General features: G+C 37.0%; 1 protein-coding gene across 5 annotated transcripts in view; it reads right to left on the bottom strand.

The window, feature by feature from the left end:
- Positions 1-19,969, bottom strand: part of SMG1 (SMG1 nonsense mediated mRNA decay associated PI3K related kinase) — a 98,256-nt gene that overhangs the window by 54,952 nt on the left and 23,335 nt on the right. For 3 of the 5 annotated variants that reach the window (XM_029949224.1, XM_029949222.1, XM_029949225.1), the window contains 11 exons: positions 17,763-17,923; positions 16,693-16,848; positions 14,705-14,841; positions 13,457-13,515; positions 12,228-12,441; positions 7,407-7,532; positions 6,924-6,996; positions 5,912-6,009; positions 3,598-3,771; positions 1,680-1,904; positions 284-385 (listed from right to left, as the gene is read on the bottom strand). In XM_029949224.1, the coding sequence (XP_029805084.1) occupies positions 284-385; positions 1,680-1,904; positions 3,598-3,771; positions 5,912-6,009; positions 6,924-6,996; positions 7,407-7,532; positions 12,228-12,441; positions 13,457-13,515; positions 14,705-14,841; positions 16,693-16,848; positions 17,763-17,923 (1,525 nt within the window). Of the gene's footprint in view, positions 1-283; positions 386-1,679; positions 1,905-3,597; positions 3,772-5,911; positions 6,010-6,923; positions 6,997-7,406; positions 7,533-12,227; positions 12,442-13,456; positions 13,516-14,704; positions 14,842-16,692; positions 16,849-17,762; positions 17,924-19,969 lie in introns of those variants that run through there. The other 2 variants (XM_029949223.1, XM_029949227.1) reach the window with 2 other exon arrangements.

Here is a 19,969-nt window from a genome sequence, read left to right on the forward strand (position 1 = left end):
GATACACACAGTCCTTCTGAATTTATAACTTTAAAAATATCACTGCTTATTTTATGAAAGTTTAATAAGATCTAATAAAAACTATTTATGGGAATACAAAAATAATAGCTGGCACATCAGTCTGACCATCAACAAATATTTAGTAACAGCATCATTATAATCATTGTATTTTAAATCCAATATTTACCATTTCACTCAATTTCATTTACGTAGCTAATAAGCAACTTGAGTCCACTCTTCAATGACCTAAGTGACCAAAAGTCCTTATCAATACATCACTTACCTCTTTTTCTTTATGATAACGCAAAAATAGTAGTTTAGATGATGGTATAAACAGTTTTTCTACAAATGACGATGGCAGTTTTGTATTTATCTGTTCAACAATCTAAAAGAATAAATTAAAAAGAAGTTAGCTATCAAGACACAAACAACATGGAGAAATCTTAAATGCATAATGCTAATGGAAAGAAGCCAAACTGAAACAGGTACACATTGTAAGATTCCAACAATATGACCTCGTGGAAATGGGTAAACTATGTAGACAGTAAAAATGTCAGTGGTTACCAGGATTCGGGAGGGATGAACAAACAGTACAAGGGATCTGTAGGCAAGAAAACCAGTCAGTATTACACTGTAATGGTGAATATGTGACATCATTCATTTGTCAAAGCCTTAGAATAGACAATCCAGAGATTGAACCCTAAGATAAACTATGGACCTCAGTTAATAACTTGTCAATTTGGTTCACCAATTATAATAAATGTACCACATAAAACAAGATTAGCTAATAATGAGGGAAACTATTGTGGGAGAGAATATGGGAACTCTGTACTTAAGGCTCAATTTTAATCCTAAAAACTGTTCTGAAAAATATTTATTAATTTAAAAAGTAATATGTCTAAAACTATATTTGAAGTTCTTAACATTGTAACATTAAAATGTTTAGACACTTAAATAGGATACATGTATCTGCACTTAGATGTAGGCATTATTTTACACTGGCAAAGGGAGGTGTAACTTTGGCAGAAATGTTCAGCAGAATATCATCTAGAATTTGCTTTAAAACAATTCAGTTGGGGATGAGGCACAGCAAGGACAAGGCAGTCAGAGGCCTAAATGAAACCAGATGGACCATGCGTTTCTAATTCTAGCAGCAGTACTAAGTATACAAAGATTCACTATGCTATTCTATTTCTTTTAATACCCTTCAAAATTCCTATAATAAAAGATGGAGAGGAGGAGGAATATTTATGGTTAAGGAAAGAATAAGCACTATAAACCAAGTTTCATATGGGAAACAAAACATAACAAGTTCTTTCAAAATAGCTATCAAGTACCTATAGAGTATTTATCATGTGTACTCAACAGTTTTACGTGAAGGACAAGGTTTCATCCAGAGAGGGAGAGAGGGAGAAAGGGGGAGAGGGGGAGAGGGGGAGGGGGGACAGGGGAGAGGGAGAAGGAGAGGGAGAGAGAGAGGTGGAGGGAGGAAAAAAAGCTACGTTATGATCAAACACTAAAAGGAAACAGATAAGAGCAAAAGCAAACTATAAATGAGACTAAGACTAATGAATGCACTCTTCACCACCACCACCACCAAGGCCTTCGTTTCTTCCACACTAATTTAAGGGCCTGAATAAACAAACATATTAAAAAGCAACAAAAAGGAATTCACATACCAACGTGAGTAAATTCAAGACTGAGATGATATAGTCTGTGCCGCAAGTCTGGCAGCTCTCCAGCTGGTCTAATCCATATGTAGTGACCATGTCACAATGTACGGTCATGCTAGGGTCCAAGCTGCCGAGCAAAACACCAACACACTCATTAGCAGCTGTCAACACAGCCTCAGAAAAAAACACTTGGTTTGCGGCCGTCACACATCTCATTACTCTGTACAGAACCTGCAAATGGGGAGAACAAGCAGCTTTTTAAAAACATTCGCATGCTTCCACAAAGCAAAAAAAAAAAAAAAAAAAAAACCACAGTTTCTATTTAATGCACTTTCAAGTGAAAATTAACTGCCTGTCTTGTTAGTAGTCTCTTAATATTCTAGCTCCCAGGGGCTGAAATCATAAGGATATTTTAAGTAAAATACACAAAAATGATCTTGCCTAAAAAATTCTAAAGTACTAGTGTGACAGAAAATGGAATTCGCTATCCTCTATTCCTTTTATACCCAATTTCTATCACCCCCCTTCCTCACCCAAAGTGACCAAATGGCTGAAGCTCAGAATTTTTACATTCACCAAATACACCAGACACCAGTACTTAGAACAGTAACAGTATTGATATGGGAACAAGCGGCCATGAGACTAATCTTTCTCCATTAAAACACTTGGGCTTTTGGTAATCTTTTAAAACTAACTATCCAAGTCACCTTAGCTTATCAAAGTTCATGCACTGAAGGTCTCTTTGGAAAGATAAGTCTAGTTCATAACATACAATACCTATTTGAGGATTATGAAAATCATGGAACTTCCAACCAAAAACCCCACTTATAGTTAAGAGTCACTATTAATGTACGGAATTTCTAATAAAAATTACAACCAAAAAAACCCAATAAATCAATACAGATTTTTTGGTCATATTCAACAATCACTACATACAGACTTTAAGCTATAGGTTAAAAGCCCTTAAAGACCTTCATAAAAGAATATATTAAATATATAACCACCTGGGAAATGATCGTTCTTTCCTTTCGTTTTATATCTGAGTTTATTGCTCTTATTTCAACACTGACAATCATCAAGACTGACGATATTAAATCATCTTGTTCAGGTTTAAAATATCAAAATGCCAGTTTTAATTATCTTCAAATCAGACATTTCTGCTTAAATACACAATTAACTCACCAAAAATTACATATATAATTATTATCCCATTTTATCTAGCAATACGTTCACAATAGAAATAAAAGTGAGATTTTATCCTAACAGTAAAACTTTAATCATTTAACCTCTGTGACTGCATCAGGCATGTTTCTCCCTTCTTACTCAAGCACAGTACAGTGCCAGGTTTACTTCTCATTTCTGTCACACAGAGCCCCTCCCTGGACGGTAACACAGTGCAGCTCATGTCTGGGGCTGCTGAAGGGTGGCACTCAGGCATGTCTTATAAGTGATCTCACGCTACTATATGTTTACGTTCTTATAACTTTATAACCTTTGATATTAGGCTATCAAGTAGTTTCATCCTGTCATGTTCAGAAAAAATTACTTTTTGGAGGATTTCTCTGTAGGATGCTATTCTTAATATGCTGAAAAACTAAACTCAGAAATTGAAAAGCAAAATTATAATATTTTTAAGAAAGATTTTAAAAGAATATAAAAAACCAATAATGCATTTATAAAGGATCTCAGGAGAAAAAACTTTATGCACATTTAAAATGCAGTGTAGCCTTTTTCTCACATGGGAGTGGGGAAAGAAGGATAAAACAGGATTCCCTACTTCCCTGGTGATTTAAGGAAGGAGCCACATACGTACATACACACTAAACAAATGGTTAATAACATAGTTCACTAGGCAAAGAGAAGCATTTACAATATACGACAATTTTATTTTTGAATGATACGTAAAACTCCTAAAGACACTTACATCTGTTACATATGCCTCAGTAATTGGGGGACCTCGAATTGGACTGAAGCGCTCCCCGATGCTCCTCACGACAGTACTGAACACGCGGAGGAGGGCTGCCAGCTTCGGTAACGACACAGATGGAGGAGGAACGTCTTCATCCACGGACTCCCCAGAGGCCACATGGCTGAGGTCCTAGATGTGAAATCACAGCACTCTTACTTACGTAGGACATTGTTAGGGGTGTCTCGGTGGCTCAGTTGGTTGAGCATCCAACTTTGGCTCAGGTCATGATTTCACAGTTTGTGGGTCTGAGCCCTAGGCCGGGCTCTGTGCTAACAGATTCTGAGCCTGGAACCTGATTCAGATTCTGTGTCTCCCTCTCTGCCCCTCCCCTACTCAAGTGCCCTCTCTCTCTCTCAAAAATAAACATTTAAATAAATGCTTTTGAATGTTTAAATAGGACATTGCTCCAAAAAAACCCAAAAAACTTCCATTTTTTAAAAATTTTTTGTTTTTAGTGTTATTCATTTATTTTGAAAAAGAGAGAGAGAGAATTCCAAGCAGGCTCCACGCTGCCAGTGCAGAACCCAAAGCAGAGCTCAATCCCACGAACCATGAGATCACGACCTGAGCCGAAATTAAGAGTCGGACACCCAACTAACTGAGCCACCCAGGTGCCCCCCAAAAATCCTAAATTTTAAATCAATTAACTTTGTAATAGGTTTTTACAAATAGAGGAATTTTAGCCTATCAGAAATCAGAAAAAGAAACATAAATCTCAATTTAAAAATGAATTTTAATTCTCGAATTAACAAGCCAATACTTAAATAAGCCAAAAACAACCTCAACAGATTAAGGAAATAAACTCTCATACCAACTCAAGATAGGTACTGGGGAAAAACTAACTCTAGTACATCTACTCTGCTACATACAGGCATAAATGAGGCCAGAAACTTGTGTCATTCCTGAACTGGTTTCTGCTAAAATCTTGTATCAGGTATTCTTTGAGACACTCAACTCAAGTATGCCACATCAACACCATGCACACAACGAGCAAAGGGAAAGCGAAGTGTTAAAAAATTATAAACCCTAGTTTACAAATCTAGTTAAGGAAGTAAGATATACTCAAAGAAATAGATTAGCAAAAAAAATGGGATACTAGAACCAACATAACACTTACATATAATTAAGCACCAAAATAACTGAAGAAAATTAGATCTTATCAATACCAGGGGGGAGTCTTTACAAACTACAAAGGGCAGCTTCAGCGATGCAGATCAACTTTAAAGGTAGGCTAGGAACAAAGATATTCCAGGTGTAGAGGCAAAGAAACACACACAAGTAAAATATTCCCTTCATTCTTCTCTGAAGGCTCAAAATAGCAAAGATAAAGCTGAATCATTATGAGAGCCTCAAACACCCAAAAAGAATCATGGTAGATCTGAGTAGGGAAGAAAACAGAGGTTCACACAGGAGACGGCTAATTTAATGACCAGTGGGCCAGGAAAGCCAAGACCCAGTAACAGAGACTTCAGCCTTACAGTCGCCATACTGCGCTCACAGAGCTGCAAAAGCCGAGTCTTATCCTCCAAGCGTGATCCAAGATCCTCAATATATGTAAAAGGAAAGTCTTCAGGGACTTGTACACAACATCAATTCACTTTACTTTTAGTCAGAGAAAATAAAAATGAACTACAGAAAATGTCTTGAGAAAACTACTAGCAACCAGGATTATTTCAAGTTTTGCAAAAGGGCCCCCTGGGTGGTTCAGTCGGTTGAACATCCAACTCATCATGTTGGCTCGGGTCATGATCCCAGAGTTACAGGATCAAGCCCCACTTTGGGCTCCATGCTGAGTGTGAAGCCTGCTTGAGATTCTGTCTCTTTTTCTCTCCCCCCGCCCCTCTCTCTGGCTCGCGCACTCTAAAAATTAAAAAAAAAAAAAAAAACAGTAACAACACATATCTAAAAAGAAATTAAAATATTGCAATGCCCTTGTAATTTCTATTCAAACGTCAAGTGATCTGAATTATTTTAAAAATAAATTTAGGGGCGTCTGAGTAGGTCAGTCAGTTGAGCATCTGACGTTTGATTTTTGGCTCAAGTGGTGATCTCACAGTTTGTGGATTCAAGCCCTGACAGCGTGCAGCCTGCTTGGCATTCTCTTTCTCCCTCTGTCTCTGCCCCTCCCCTCCTTGCTCTTTCTCCCAAAATAAATAAATAAAGTTTAAAATAAATAAATAAATAAATCGACCTAGCACTGTTTAAGATTTTTTTTTGTTGTTCTTAACTGAAATTTTAGGCAGTAACATAGCTTTCTATATATACTCACCTCAGCATATGCCTCCATGTCCTCTAGAAACTGACCAAGAAGAGTGGTAGAAAATGCAAGATCAGCTACCCAAAATGGCTCTAAACTCTGCAACCACCCTAGGAATCATAACAAAAATTTTAAGAGAAGAAAAAACCAAAAATCCAAATTAAAAATATGATCTAAAAGCATTGTTTTAAAAGTTATCTGATTTTCAAGTTGCATATCCTTAAAATACACCTTATTTCATAAATTAGGAGGGTTAACTGTTAAATATGCTCATTATGATTACCAATGTCTCTTTTAATACTGCAAAAATTAATATTCTCCAGAAATTAAAATGTGTATCTTAGTCCTTGTTTTTCATCTTGTCCATATTGTCACTATACACGTGGCTTAGGCTAAAATGCCACAACTGCCCGCCTGCCTGGCTTTCTACTCCAGAGCCACAACTACCACCAAAGGTGTCCACTCATCTCCCCAGTGGAAATGGGTCAGAACCACACTCAACGGTATATCCTGTTTTCAGAAGGTTATTGCACCAATTAAGCTAAGGAAAAAAAAAACTCTCAGCACGTGAAACAAGCCAAAATATCCAAATGAATTGTGCTAGTCATTCATTTAACTAAAAAATAAATTAATAAAATTTTCTTTATCATTTAGAGTTCTCTAAATTGACCGAGACACGCAAGTCACAAATACCAAGGATTCCAGTCTATACTGAGGAGTCCTGCCGCTGCAACCCCTCCTCCTACGGCACAGGCCACAAGTGACTTGGGGGAAGCCCTTTCGATTTCTCACAAGTGCAATGACAACCTGTCTTTACTCCCCCCTACCCCTACTAAGTACACCATCTTCCTCTGAAAGGATCAGTTTTGCTATCAAGCAATGTTGATTTGCAATAACCAAAATATTTCTAGGAAACAATTCTTTTTCTGACATTACGGAAGAAATAGTATTAACAGCTGGACTTTGAGGAACCAGAGCTCCTTCCCACAATATTTAAATGACTGGTATATGCTGAATAACTTACCAGACACCTGCTGAGTAAGTGAAGGTTTCTGAGTATGGTCTATATGCCATCCAACTAATATATCAACCGTATCCTGTGTGGAGACAAAGAGAAAAGGGTTCATCATTTTAAGGTCTAACTGCTATTCCTCCTGTGGACGATTTCAGAATTTCAGAGTAAGCAATCCTAGCAAAAGCATCTGTGTTCTACCTATTTGACCTTATATAAACTTAGGGGGAGGGCAGGGCAAGAGAATAATGGAACTTTGTTTATAACCTTGAGGAGTTTTTTTTTTTCCTTAAATATTTTAAGGTATTAATGTCAGAAAGTACAGATGGTATTTACAAAAATAGAATTACTGTACCGTTCTATCCTAGACCTTCCAGTATCACTGATTATATTTAAACAATCCAAAGCTTTGTGTTCTCTCTGATTCCCAAGGTCCTTATACATACAACCAATCGTTTACCTCAACACCTGAACAGAGAGGGTCAGGGAACTCACCCTAAAATTAGTGCTGAAAATATGAGGGTAACATCGAGCCACCAAAAGAATGCACTTGACACATTTGCAAAGTAATTCTGGTGTATCCACGTTTTCAAGAATGGACTGTAGGCTGGTCATTACAAGCTGAAAAGTAAGTTATAAACCATGAATATCCAAAACAGGAGGAAACAAGCATATTGAGTTGATTATTTATTAGTTACTTTATCTCAAATTGATTACAGTACCAAAGAAAAGGAAGCTTATAGTTTAGCTACCAAAAAGAGTTGAAAACATTTCATTCCACTAAGATTAAGGCTGAAAATAGTTTCCTCGTATTTAATGTCTCTTAATATATTTCCTAAGTAACGTCTGCTCACATTATTTCTAAGCGCTCTATTAAATACCACGGACTTGATTAAACTTCATGTACGAAAACTAAGATGTGCTTGGAAAACTTTTCCTTAGGATTACAATTACTCTCCAATTCAAAATCTACAGCAAATCCTATGTTAAGTTATGCTTTAGGATATTAGCATGTGCTTCAAATCTGAATGACACATATTAGATTAACATGGCCCCAACACATGAATGACAGACATGAGGGCTCGTGTTACCACTATATATAGATCTATTTTTTAAACAAATACAGGCAGGTCAGTGATAGAATATTTTGCAGCTGTTAGAAACCATTTTTCCCTAAAAAAGGAAAGCTCTTCTTTATAAACAAATGAGGTTGCAACTATAGAAAGAATGCTAGAACTGGAAAAGCACCTCACATTTTGCCTAGCCAATAGTATTATCTCTATGGGTAAAGAATATGAATGGGTGCCAAAATCACTGAGTGAAATATAACTAAAAAAAAAGGATAGTCAGAAGGTCTCCAGGTATCATGCCCAGATTACTCACTAATTACAAAGGGAGACAAACAGGCCTCCGCAACGGAAAGAATTTGGTGGTCACCACCTCAACCAGGTGAGCACTTTTTCTTTCTGACAGTAAGACAATCTGCAGTTATGAGCCTGCTGGTGGGATGTAATAGTAAGGATGAATCCATGAAGTACTCATGACCAAAATGTTTAAAATCAGCAAAAAGCAATCAGACACAGAAAGTAGAGCATTCCACATATAAGAACAAAATGATGTAAACCAAGAAATAAAAGGCATCTAAATCAGCCAGGAGAAAATCAAACTTTCACTCTTCACAGATGACAGGATAATCTATATGGAAAATCCAAAAGATTTCACCAAAAAACTGCTAGAACTGATCCAAGAATTCAGCAAAGTTGCAGGATATAAAATCAATGCACAGAAATGGGTTGCATTCCTATACACCAACAAGGAAGCAATAGAGAAATCAAAAAATCAATATGATTTACAATTGTACCAAAAACCATAAAATACTTAAGAGTAAATCTAACCAAAAAGGTTAAAAATCTATATACACTGAAAATACAGAAAGCTGACTGAAGAGATTGAGGAAGACAGAGAAAAATGGAAAAGTACCCCATGCTCCTGGATAGGAAGAACAAATATTGTTAAAATGTCAATACTACTCCCCAAACAATCTACATATTCAACGCAATACCTATCAAAATAACACCAGCATTCTTCACAGAACCAGAAAAAACAATCCTACAACTTGTATAGAACCACAAAAGACCCCTAATAGCCAAAGCAATCTTGAAAAAGAAAACCAAATCAGGAGGTATCACAATCCCAGATTTCGAGCTGCATTACAAAACTGTAATCATCAAGACAGTATGGTACTGGCACAACAACAGACACTCAGATCAATGGAACAGAATAGAAAACCCAGAAATGGACCCACAAACATATGGCCAACTCATCTTTGACAAAGCTGGAAAGAATATCCAGTGGAATAAAGACAGTCTCTTCAGCAAGTGGTGCTGGGGAAACTGGACAGCGACATGCAAAAAAATGAACCTGGACCACTTTCTTACACCATACACACAAAAAAACCTCAAAATGGATGAAAGACCTAAATGTAAGACAGGAAGCCATCAAAATCCTCAAGGAGAAAGCAGGCAAAAACCTCTTTGACCTTGGCTGCAACAACTTCTTACTCAACACGTCTCTGGAGACAAGGAAAACAAAAGCAAAAATGAACTATTGGGACGTCATCAAAATTAAAAGCTTCTGCACAGTGAAGGAAATAATCAGCAAAACTAAAAGGTAAAGAATGGAATGGGAGAAGATATCTGCGTTATCAGATAAAGGGTTAGTATCCAAAATCTAAATAGATCCAAAATCTATAAAGAACTTATCAAACTCATCACCCAAAAAACAATCTAGTGAAGAAATGGGCAAAAGACATGAACAGACACTTCTCCAAAGAGGACATCCAGATGGCTAACAGACACATGAAAAAATGCTCAATATCCCTCATCATCTGGGAAATACAAATCAAAACCACAATGAGACACCCTCTCACACCGTCAGAACAGCTAACATTAACAACTCAGGCAACAACAGATGTTGGCGAGGATGTGGAGAAAGAGGAACCTTTTTGCACTGCTGGTGGGAATGCAAATTGCTGCAGCCACTTTGGAAACAGTATGGAGGTTCCTCAGAAAGTTAAAAATAGAACTACCCTACAACACACAATTGCACTACTGGGTATTTATCCAGGTAATCAATTATGCTGTTTTAAGGGGCACGTGTACAGCAGCACTATCAACAATAGCCAACGTATGGAAAGAGCCCAAATGTCTATCGATGAATAAATGGATAAAGAAGATGTGGTATAGATACAAAACGGAATATTATTCGGCAATCAAAAAGAATGAAATCTTGCCATTTGCAACAATGGGGATGAAACTAGAGGGTATTATACTAGTGAAATTGGTCAGAGAAAGACAAATATATGACTTCACTCATATGAGCCACTTAAGATACAAAACAGATGAACATAAGGGACGGGAAGCAAAAATAACATAAAAACAGGGAGAGGAACAAAACATAACAGACTCTTAAATATGGAGAACAAACAGAGGGTTGCTGGAAGGATTGTGGGAGGGGGGATGGGCTAAATGAGTAAAGGGCATTAAGGAATCTACTCTTGAAATCACGGTTGCCCTATATGCTAACTAACTTGAATGTAAGCTTAAAAAATAAATTAAATAATTACTTTTTTAAGAAGTTGTAAACCATTCTAATCAAAAGAGAGCACGGAGGCACACCAGCAAATAATACATGGGTCTTAGTGGAATTCTGGGTCAGGTAAGACAAATGCTGTAAAAGATATCTTAAGGGTAGAAGTATAAATATGGACTGTATTATGTAATCAAATTTTCTTAGGCATAATAATAATAATGTTGTTGTTACATACGGAAATAGCCTTATTCTTACAAGATGCATGTTGAGGGTGAACTGTCATGAAGTGTGTGATTTATTTTCAAATGGTTCAACAAAAGAGTATGTGCCCCTGTTTGTGCAGGAATGAAACAAATGTAGCAAAATGTTAGTAAGTGACAAATCTCGATAAAGGATACATGGGTATTTATTATACTGGTCCACGTGTTTTCCTATGGATTTGAAAAATTTCAAAACAGGGGCACCTGGGTAGCTCAATTTGTTGAGTGTCCAACTCTTGGTTTTGGCTCAGGTCACAGTATCATGGTTGTGGGATAGAGCACCGAGTCAGGCTCCTTGCTGACAGCCTGGAGCCTGTTTGGGACTGAGTCTCTCCTTCTCAGTCTACCCCGCTGCTGCTCGCCCATGCTTCCTCACTCTCGCTCACTCTCACTCACTCTCGCTCTCTCTCAAAATAAATAAACTTTAATCGGTTTTTAATTTTTTTTAACTTAATTAAGAGAGAGAGAGACACAACACATAAATGGGTGAGGTGCAGAGAGAGAATTCTAAGCAGGCTCCATGCTGTCAAGCTCTGTGCGGTGAGATCATGACCTGAACTGAAATCACGAGTCAGAGCTTAACCAAGTGAGCCACGCAGGTGCCTCAGAATATAACTATTTTTGAAAATGACTTAAGTAAAATAAAGCATATCATAAATTGTAAAGAGCACATATAAATGAGATACCGATATTCCACACTCTAACCAACTGAGCTAACCGGCCACCCTTGAGATACCGATATTCCAAAACATACCAAACTCTAGTTTTTTATAACAGTATTAGTCAAAAAAAATTTCATTTGCTTATGATTTTGCTCAAAATTAAATTGAGAATGATCTTTTAACACATTCAGATACACAAAAGTAAAATAAAGCTAAGTACGGCTGGTTTTCATTTATACAAAATTACTTTGTATCACTTGGACTAAAAATTTGGGGCACAATATTAAACCCAGAAAACCCTAGAATGAGTAGAGCTGTTCATCTGTCTCCCTCAAAAACCACCGAGCCCCCTTCCTATCCAACTGTCCTCACCAAGTCCCTATTTTCAAATCTGAAAATGATTCTGGTACTAAGCCAATTTAAAGGAAAGCTTCAAAAAAGCTAAAAGACAAGATAAAAAAAACAACTTATTTTGTTTTAAGATTCTATTTTATTTTTAAGTTTCACTTATATAAGTAATCTCCACCCCCAATATGGGGCTCAAAATCAAAACCTCGATATCAAGAGTTACACACTCTTCCGACAAGCCAGCCAGGTGCCTCTAATTTATTTTAAATCTACCTTTAACGTGTACCCTTTACTCAAACTCAGAAAGAGAAATGCTACTCATATCAGGTTTACTATCAGTTGATAACCCCTCTTCTACATTTCCCTTCTCCAAAGCTCCCCTCCAAAAACATTGCTGGGAAACTGTTAAAAACAAGTTTCTTCCCCAGAACATCAATTTTCCCCCTCATTCTTACCTGCATTACAGATGAAAAGGCTTTCTTTTCTCCTACAGTCTCTAATGCTTTGTAGGTGGCACATAAGTAGAGGAGTTTAACTTCATCTTTTGTAGATGAACTAAATTTGCTAAAAATCCATTTGAAGATCTTCTCAGCCTCATAGCTCAGAGAAGCACAAAGAAGGCCAAGACAGCAAGCTCCCTCCTGTCTCAACTCCTGAAGCAATTTGCTACTGTGTTTATTTTGATGCAAACAAAACAAAACACACAAAAGGCTTAACATTTCAAAGATGACAGGAATGACACATTTTACAAAAGAATGTCTTCAATGATTTTTTAAAATTTTTCTATTCAATCTGCATAACAGGTTGAAATTTTATCTTTAAATATATTCTCTATTCTATCCCACAGTGCCCAAAAGCACCTTTGTTAGACATTAGGTTTTCTTTTACAGAATCAATTATTTACAAACAGTAAGGAAAGGCCAAGAAATACTAAAATTCAGGCTTCAAATTCCATCTCAAGCTACATTTAATGATTCACAGAAAAGGGCAGTAACAAAGGGTCAGATAAAAACATACTATGAATAACTATATGCGATGTAGTGTTCAGTAGGTAAGGACTATAAAATAGGAAATGGTAACAGTTAAAAAACGCAACAAATTTAAAAGAATAACAGCACTGATTTAAGTATATTAATAACTAACTATATAAAATGAAACTATCAAAAAGCAGTAAGGTTCGTGACCTGCTGAGATGAGTTTTTGGTGCTTTCCAACACTGCATGCAATTCTCTGGGCATCACCATACGAAGAATAGACTGCACACCTTTGTGGAGAACCCCAGAAGCTCGTAGGACAGATGGTGTGAATCCACTGTTGCCCAAAGAAGGAAGCTCCCTTTCACCTCTATTCTCTAAGCAGTTTCAAAATTCTCTAGTTCACAAAAGTTAATCACATTCATTCATGCCTACATTAAGAGTTTATGTCATTCCACAAGTCAATGCTCAATTACTCAGTCAAGTTGACAAATTAGGAAAACAAAAGAGTGGCATTTCCTTTAAAGTGGATTCCATTCATATTCAAAGGTAACATATAAATACTTTAGCAAAGATAAAAATGGCAATACAGTGAAACATTAAGTAGATATTCATAAATGAAGCCACCAAGGACTTTATCTTCTTGTATATTTTTAAATAATTTCTAAAAATGTATTTTAAAGTCTTAAAATTACGTATTAGTTACTTACCTTTCATTAAGCACATCATGTACAGCAGCCAAGATATTATCCAATTGTTTAACTAGTACCTTAAAAAAAAACAAAACCACACATTTATAAAAAATTCAAATTCCTATACTTTCAGTAACACTGTCTACTTTTTACTTGTGTTCCTCTCCAAATTCTAATCAAACAGCCTCCTTTTTTATTATTCCCAGTCCCCAATTATCAGGAATGTTATAAATTTCCTTTCAGAGTCTGAAAGAAACTTATCCATTCCTATGTACTGTCATGATCATCAATGAAAAAAATAAACTCAAAAAGTTTGTTTTGTTTACACTAAAAAAAAAATTTTTTTTAATGGACTGGGGATGCCTGGGTGGCTTAGTTGGTTAAGTGTCTGACCTCAGCTCAGGTCATGATCTCGGTTCGTGGGTTCGAGCCCTACGTCAGGCTCTGTGCTGACAGCTCAGAGCCTGTAACCTGCTTTGGATTCTGTGTGTCCCTCTCTTTCTGCCCCTATCCTGCTCATGATCTATCTCTGTCACACAAAAATAAATAAATGTTAAAAAAAAAAAAATCAACTAAAAAAATGGACTGATGGTGAGGTGAAGAGATAAGTGACAAAGCAACATGGCACATATGACACACATAATGACAATTTGGATGCCAGACATATAATATTCAATTTCGATTTGCTATATATTTGAAATTTTCATAATAAAATGGGGTGGGCAGAAAACTTGCTTTGAACCAAATATTATTTGACTCACCATGTCCTTCTCACTAATTTTTTCCTGTTCCATATCAAATTCTTAATTCCACATTAGGAGAATTACTCAGAATGGAGCGATATTAGTAACTGCTACTGAACTTTTTTTTTTTTTTAAGAGTTTTTCCACTTATTTAGCCCTCGCCCCTAGGGCACACCTACCCATACACATAATATGTAACTCCCACCCCAATCTCATATATGAAAAACAAAGACACAGTCTGTCCTGACATACAGAAAAATAATTGTGAGAAGAACAGAATAAATGTACTAAAAGTTAAAAGCACTTTACTGCACAAAATACCAGTATGGATCCACAATGGCAGGTAAATTACACAACAGGGTCATTAAGTTCTCGATCACCATAATACAGGCCAAATCAACCTGTAATAAGGAATCCCTGCTATTTTCCCTTAGAAGCAAATCTTTTCTCTTCTTAATAATAAAGCATAATATACTTTATTATGGAAATACAAAAGTTATCAACATTTCCATACTGTACTCACCAACTTATTTTCTGGTTGCTGAATAAATTCTTTCAACTGCTTTACAGTAGCCAGTCTTCGGTCTCTGTCATCTTCCCGGGTGATCCTCCGAAGAAGATTCGACAGTCGAGACTCATCAGAATAAGACATCGATCGCTCTGTGAAAATAAGCATTTGTTACCCACTGCATATCCCTGGTCATTAAAAAAGAGAAGGGAAGGTGTGGTCTACCACTTCCCTAGCAGCAGCATGCCTTGCACACAGTAGCTGGTGATCAGACATTTGCTGAACTGAACGTGTGGCTATGGTTCACAAAAATGATGATAACGTGAACAAGAGGCAAACAGAAACCTTCCAGCCCAAATATTTCAAAGTACATCCAAAATCACAGTCCACTGAACAATAAAAGTTCAACTGAATGCAGGTTCTGTCACATTTTTTCACTATAAACCAAATTCCAGCAGAGTCCTGGGCACAAAGCAGACCCTCAAAGAAGATAAACCTAAGCAAACACCTCATCCCAGAGGACAGACAAGAGAGAAAAAAGGAAGGATTAGAAATTACTTTCTTTGGATCTATTCCAAATTCTTCCACATCCAGCATGAGTACAGGTAAGAGACTTATAGATCAGGGGTAACGTCTCAACCAGGCAGGAGCCTATATGCTTCCAGTTCTCATTTGGTAACTAGCGGAGGGAATTCTCTTGGTCACATCATCATCATTCTCCTAAGACGAAGTTTTTGTAAACCGCAATCACAGGTTCAGTTCAACAAATGTCTGAGCAGCAGCTCCGGTGTGCAAGGAGTGCCGCTGCTAGGGAAGTGGCAAACCAGAACTTCACTTCCCTTTTTTAATGACAAGAACAAGTAAGAACGCTCAAACAATGCTGGACATTGCCAATAAAATACACTTAAGTACTAAATTTTTCTTTTTAAATTTTCAGCTAGGCACTGGTTATTGATTAACCAATGTCCAATCAAAACAAACTAAATTAAAGGCTCTGATAGTTTCATTTCTAAGGCATGGAAAATTTTTGATAATAAAAATTATCTGAGAGGATAGGATTTTTTGAAGAAACCTAGCCCAGTGAGTAGTTTAATAAATACGAATACTGAAAACGTCATTAGGTTAAAAGCCAAGAAATCTAGGCTCTCTTTTACATCTTCCACTGGCAAACTACTTAACTCTGAGCCTGAGAGGAGAAAGAATTGGACTAAAGTACTTTAGTTTTGGGGTCACTTCTAGCCTATATCATACCAGAGTCAAGGACATCAAACACTTTTAAGAGCCACCACAGCTTTGACTAGCAGGTCCCCATCTGAAAATTTATCCAGAAGAAATCATTTTTTAAAAACCATACACACACACAAAAGGTATATGCACAAAGATATTCACCCAGATACCACAACACGTACACATACACCCCCCCATGGAAACAAACGGTCATAACTAAAAGTCCAAAGAGTGACTATATCCACGTGTATCAGTCAGATCCAACAAAATAAATTCCTTTTAGAAAAACAATGCTCTTCATTACCTCTAATCATCATTCAAGGCACTTTACCTATACAGTGAGGCTGTGTTTTAAGGCAGAAAGTGGTATCCGTTTATTTAACTTTAGAAAAGTGCCCATTCCATTTATATCCATATCCCCTACAGACCTTAGTTCAAGGACTTGTAAAAGCCTACCACACACTACACATTATCTACTAAAATCAGGAAAATCCTTTCTTCAAATCTTATCCAGTATTCTAATCTTAAGAGAATTCTCTAGAAAGTATAGTTAAAAAAAAAAGTACTAAAACCTTTCCTATGAGAATTTAGTCTAAGAAACAGTTCACAGAAGAATGCCAACAATTATCACCTATAGACATTTTTCAACTTGAAGTAAACTAACCAACTCATGTATATGCAAAACATTAGTAAGAAATGAGGGGTCCAGGATATAAGAGGAGGTTCAGGTCTTTGTGGAGGCATTAATGACTAGTCCCCAGGTTGCCCAGTCTTACCCTGTGATTTCCTCATGTCTTTGATGGCTAACGCACGACTGCCATGCTGAATACTGGTGAACTCAGGGCTGGTCACATTGTTAACCCTCAGCTCTTGCCCCAACGACTTCCGACCATAAGTATTTTCCCCAGATCCTCCATTGACACTGTAGCCACCTAAAAACAGCAATATCCACATTATTTTAATAGGGCTCTTTGTTTTACTCAATCAATTCCCTATAGTCCAGGATCTTACTACCCGTCTGCAAGCAGCTCAACCAGCCTTTGCTTCTACTCTTCCCCTGCGCTGCCTGCCTTCAAGTCATTTTGATCTCATTTTGTTCATCCATGGAAGAAGAGAAATGAAAACTGAAGTCAGATTTTGCACTTTAAAACTTACAGGGGCACCTGTGTGGTTAGTTGGTTGAGCGTCTGATTCTTGGATTTGGCTCAAGTCGTGATCTCATGGTTGTGAAATCAAGCCCAGGGTCAGGCTCAGCACTGGGCATGAAGTCTACTTAAGGTTCTCTCTCTCACTCTCCCTTTGCCCCTCCCCAACTCACGCACGTGCACTCTCTCTATAAAATTCACAAACAAAAAAAACCTTTCAGAAGTCTAGAGGAGAGACTAGTTGGGAAACCTCAGCCTTTGTGATAATATTGTATTTGGGGTACATATATAATATACATATACATATATAATATACATACAAAAGGAATGTTTAATATTTATATTTATATTTTATTTAAAATGTGTTTGATGTTATTTTTGAGAGAGAGAGAGAGACTGAGTGCAAGGGCGGGGAGGGGCAGAGAGGGAAGAGACACAGAATCTGAAGCAGGCTCCAGACTCTGAGCTGTCAGCACAGAGCCCGATGTGGGGCTCACACCCACCAACGTGAGATCATCACCTGAGCTGAAGTCAGATGCCCAACTGACTAGGCCACCCAGATGCCCCAATATTTATACTTAAACATTAAAAGAAAGAAGTAGGGAAGAAAGAGAGAGGAAAAGAAGGAGCAAGTGGAAGTCTGGTAGGTTAAAAACCAAACAAATAGAAAAACATGCCTCTAACAAAGAAAACATATATACCCTTTTCGTCATTCTGAATATCAGCGTGGACTCTGGTATCATCGTGCCTTTGCCGAGACACCACAGCTGAACTGGAAGGCTGCAGTCCATAAGAAGGCCCACCCCTATCTCTGGATGAAGAGTATTTTAATGTATCTGGGTCGGCTGATGCACTGTCAGTTCTGTAAAGAGAGAAGAGCAGGAGATTAAACTCTAAACAAATATTTTAATAGCTCAAATCATACATCTTTTTATTCAAGCCTCTCCTACCATTCTAATTTTTCTCATTACTATTATAAATAAGCACTCCAATTTCAAATGAGTCTTTCAACAGGGAAGGGATTACCAATGAATGACATCCAGCTTTCAACCCCTTCTATTCTACAGACCCAGTCAGACATGCACGTAACGCCCAGGATTAGAGTGACCAACACATCCTGTGGGGCTCGACAGTTAACAAGTTCAGCAATGAAATCTCATGTCTAAGGAGTCCCTTCAGTCCAAGGCAAACTAAGACAGTTGGTCACCCTGGTCCACAATTCTCTTCACATGATCTGACAAAAGGAATAATTCTTCCTAAGCGCTCCTCCCAGAAATAGTTAATCGGTGGAAAGATTAGCCTTCCCAGTCATGAAAATAAAAAGCACAGGCAACATATTAGGCAAGGGCAATGTGGCACTCCCTCTCTCTCTCCCCTGAATTCCTAATATGAGTATTTGGTAGGAAAGTAATTATAGAATAATATTTGAAAACAAGCTTGATAGGATGTAAGAACACATTATCTGGAGAATAAGAGTATTTTAATGTACTGGAGATGTCACTAAAGACTCCTTAACTATAGAGACTACTAAAATTACAAAGAGTGAGAAAAATAAAAATAAGGTATCAGTAATCCAATAAAACTGATTTTGAAGGTTACATTCCATAATCTATTTAAAATTCAAGTATTGTCTAAAATGATCCCTGATACTTGGATGTTAATCAACAAGCAGTACAGTGCCAGGTAAAAGGAGTCCTTATCCTTAGGTAAGGGTCAGCTCTATGCCTCAGTGTCCTCATCTATAAAACAGGGAGCTACGTTTTATGACTTCTCATGAGCCTTATTCTCCCAACCATCAATCCTAAAGCATCAAGAAATAAGACCAAACTACTCTAAGGCAGCATATGAAAATACCATGAAAGAAGCTCCTGTCCTGATATTACTTCTGAAAGGAATAACCGTCCTAAAAATAATCACTTTTATGGATGTACTAAAAACACCTTCTGAACCCACAATTATTTGGGAAACTTAAGGACACTGGCCAAGAGCAATAACTAACCTATTTCTCAACCCCCATGGCTCCTCCCTTGTATATAGAAATGACTTCAGTGTTTGTGTATATATTTCAATTTATCATCTTTTCTTTACCCCCACCCAGAAAAATGCTAAACATGAAATTCTGAAAAAGCTCAAACACCCTGATCTATACTTAAACCACTGTTAATAGAGAATGCAAACAACAGATCCAATGAAACTTGGGTAAGTGGCACAAGTCTGAATTATTCCTAAAGTCTCTTAATCTGAAACGTGATAAAATTCTGTAACCTTAGCCTACTACAATAACTGTGGCTCCACAATGGAGTATCTTCTTCAAACAGTTAGGGTTCCCTTGTCGACAAAGCTCAGTACTTCCAAGAGATGGAAAAATAAAATCTATGGAATTTCAAAAAAGAAATGCGGATGCTCTTCCGAAGCATACTAAATCTGTTAAGATTCAAATACCATTAACACAAAATGGAGCATGAGAGCTTTTTAAAACAAATGTAACGGCATCTCCCATGTTTCTAAACACAGCACACCGAGTGTGTGCCTGTAATAAACCATCGCATACCATAAACTTCTGAAAGGGAGTTGAAAAATAAGAGCTTAACATGAAACAGAAGTTGGCGTTTTGATTTTTTACTTTGCTTTTCTGTTTGGAGTGTCATTGTAACTACTGTATTGTAAATGATGGAAAATAATTGCATATGTTAAAAAAATATGAAACTTTATAAAGTAAAAAATAAAATAAAATTTCAAAAAAAAAATAATAAAAAATAAAACCCCCAAAAAAATAAATACCAAAAAAAAAAAAAAAAAGAGCTTAACAGCTTTTCGGACAGATTTTGAACTCGTCTATATACATGGCACCTAACATAACCTGGAAAAGTAAGGTGTTAGCAAGATAACAAAAATCTACCAATATTTA

This window comes from Suricata suricatta, chromosome 8, assembly GCF_006229205.1.
Source record: "Suricata suricatta isolate VVHF042 chromosome 8, meerkat_22Aug2017_6uvM2_HiC, whole genome shotgun sequence".
Lineage (NCBI taxonomy): Eukaryota > Metazoa > Chordata > Mammalia > Carnivora > Herpestidae > Suricata > Suricata suricatta.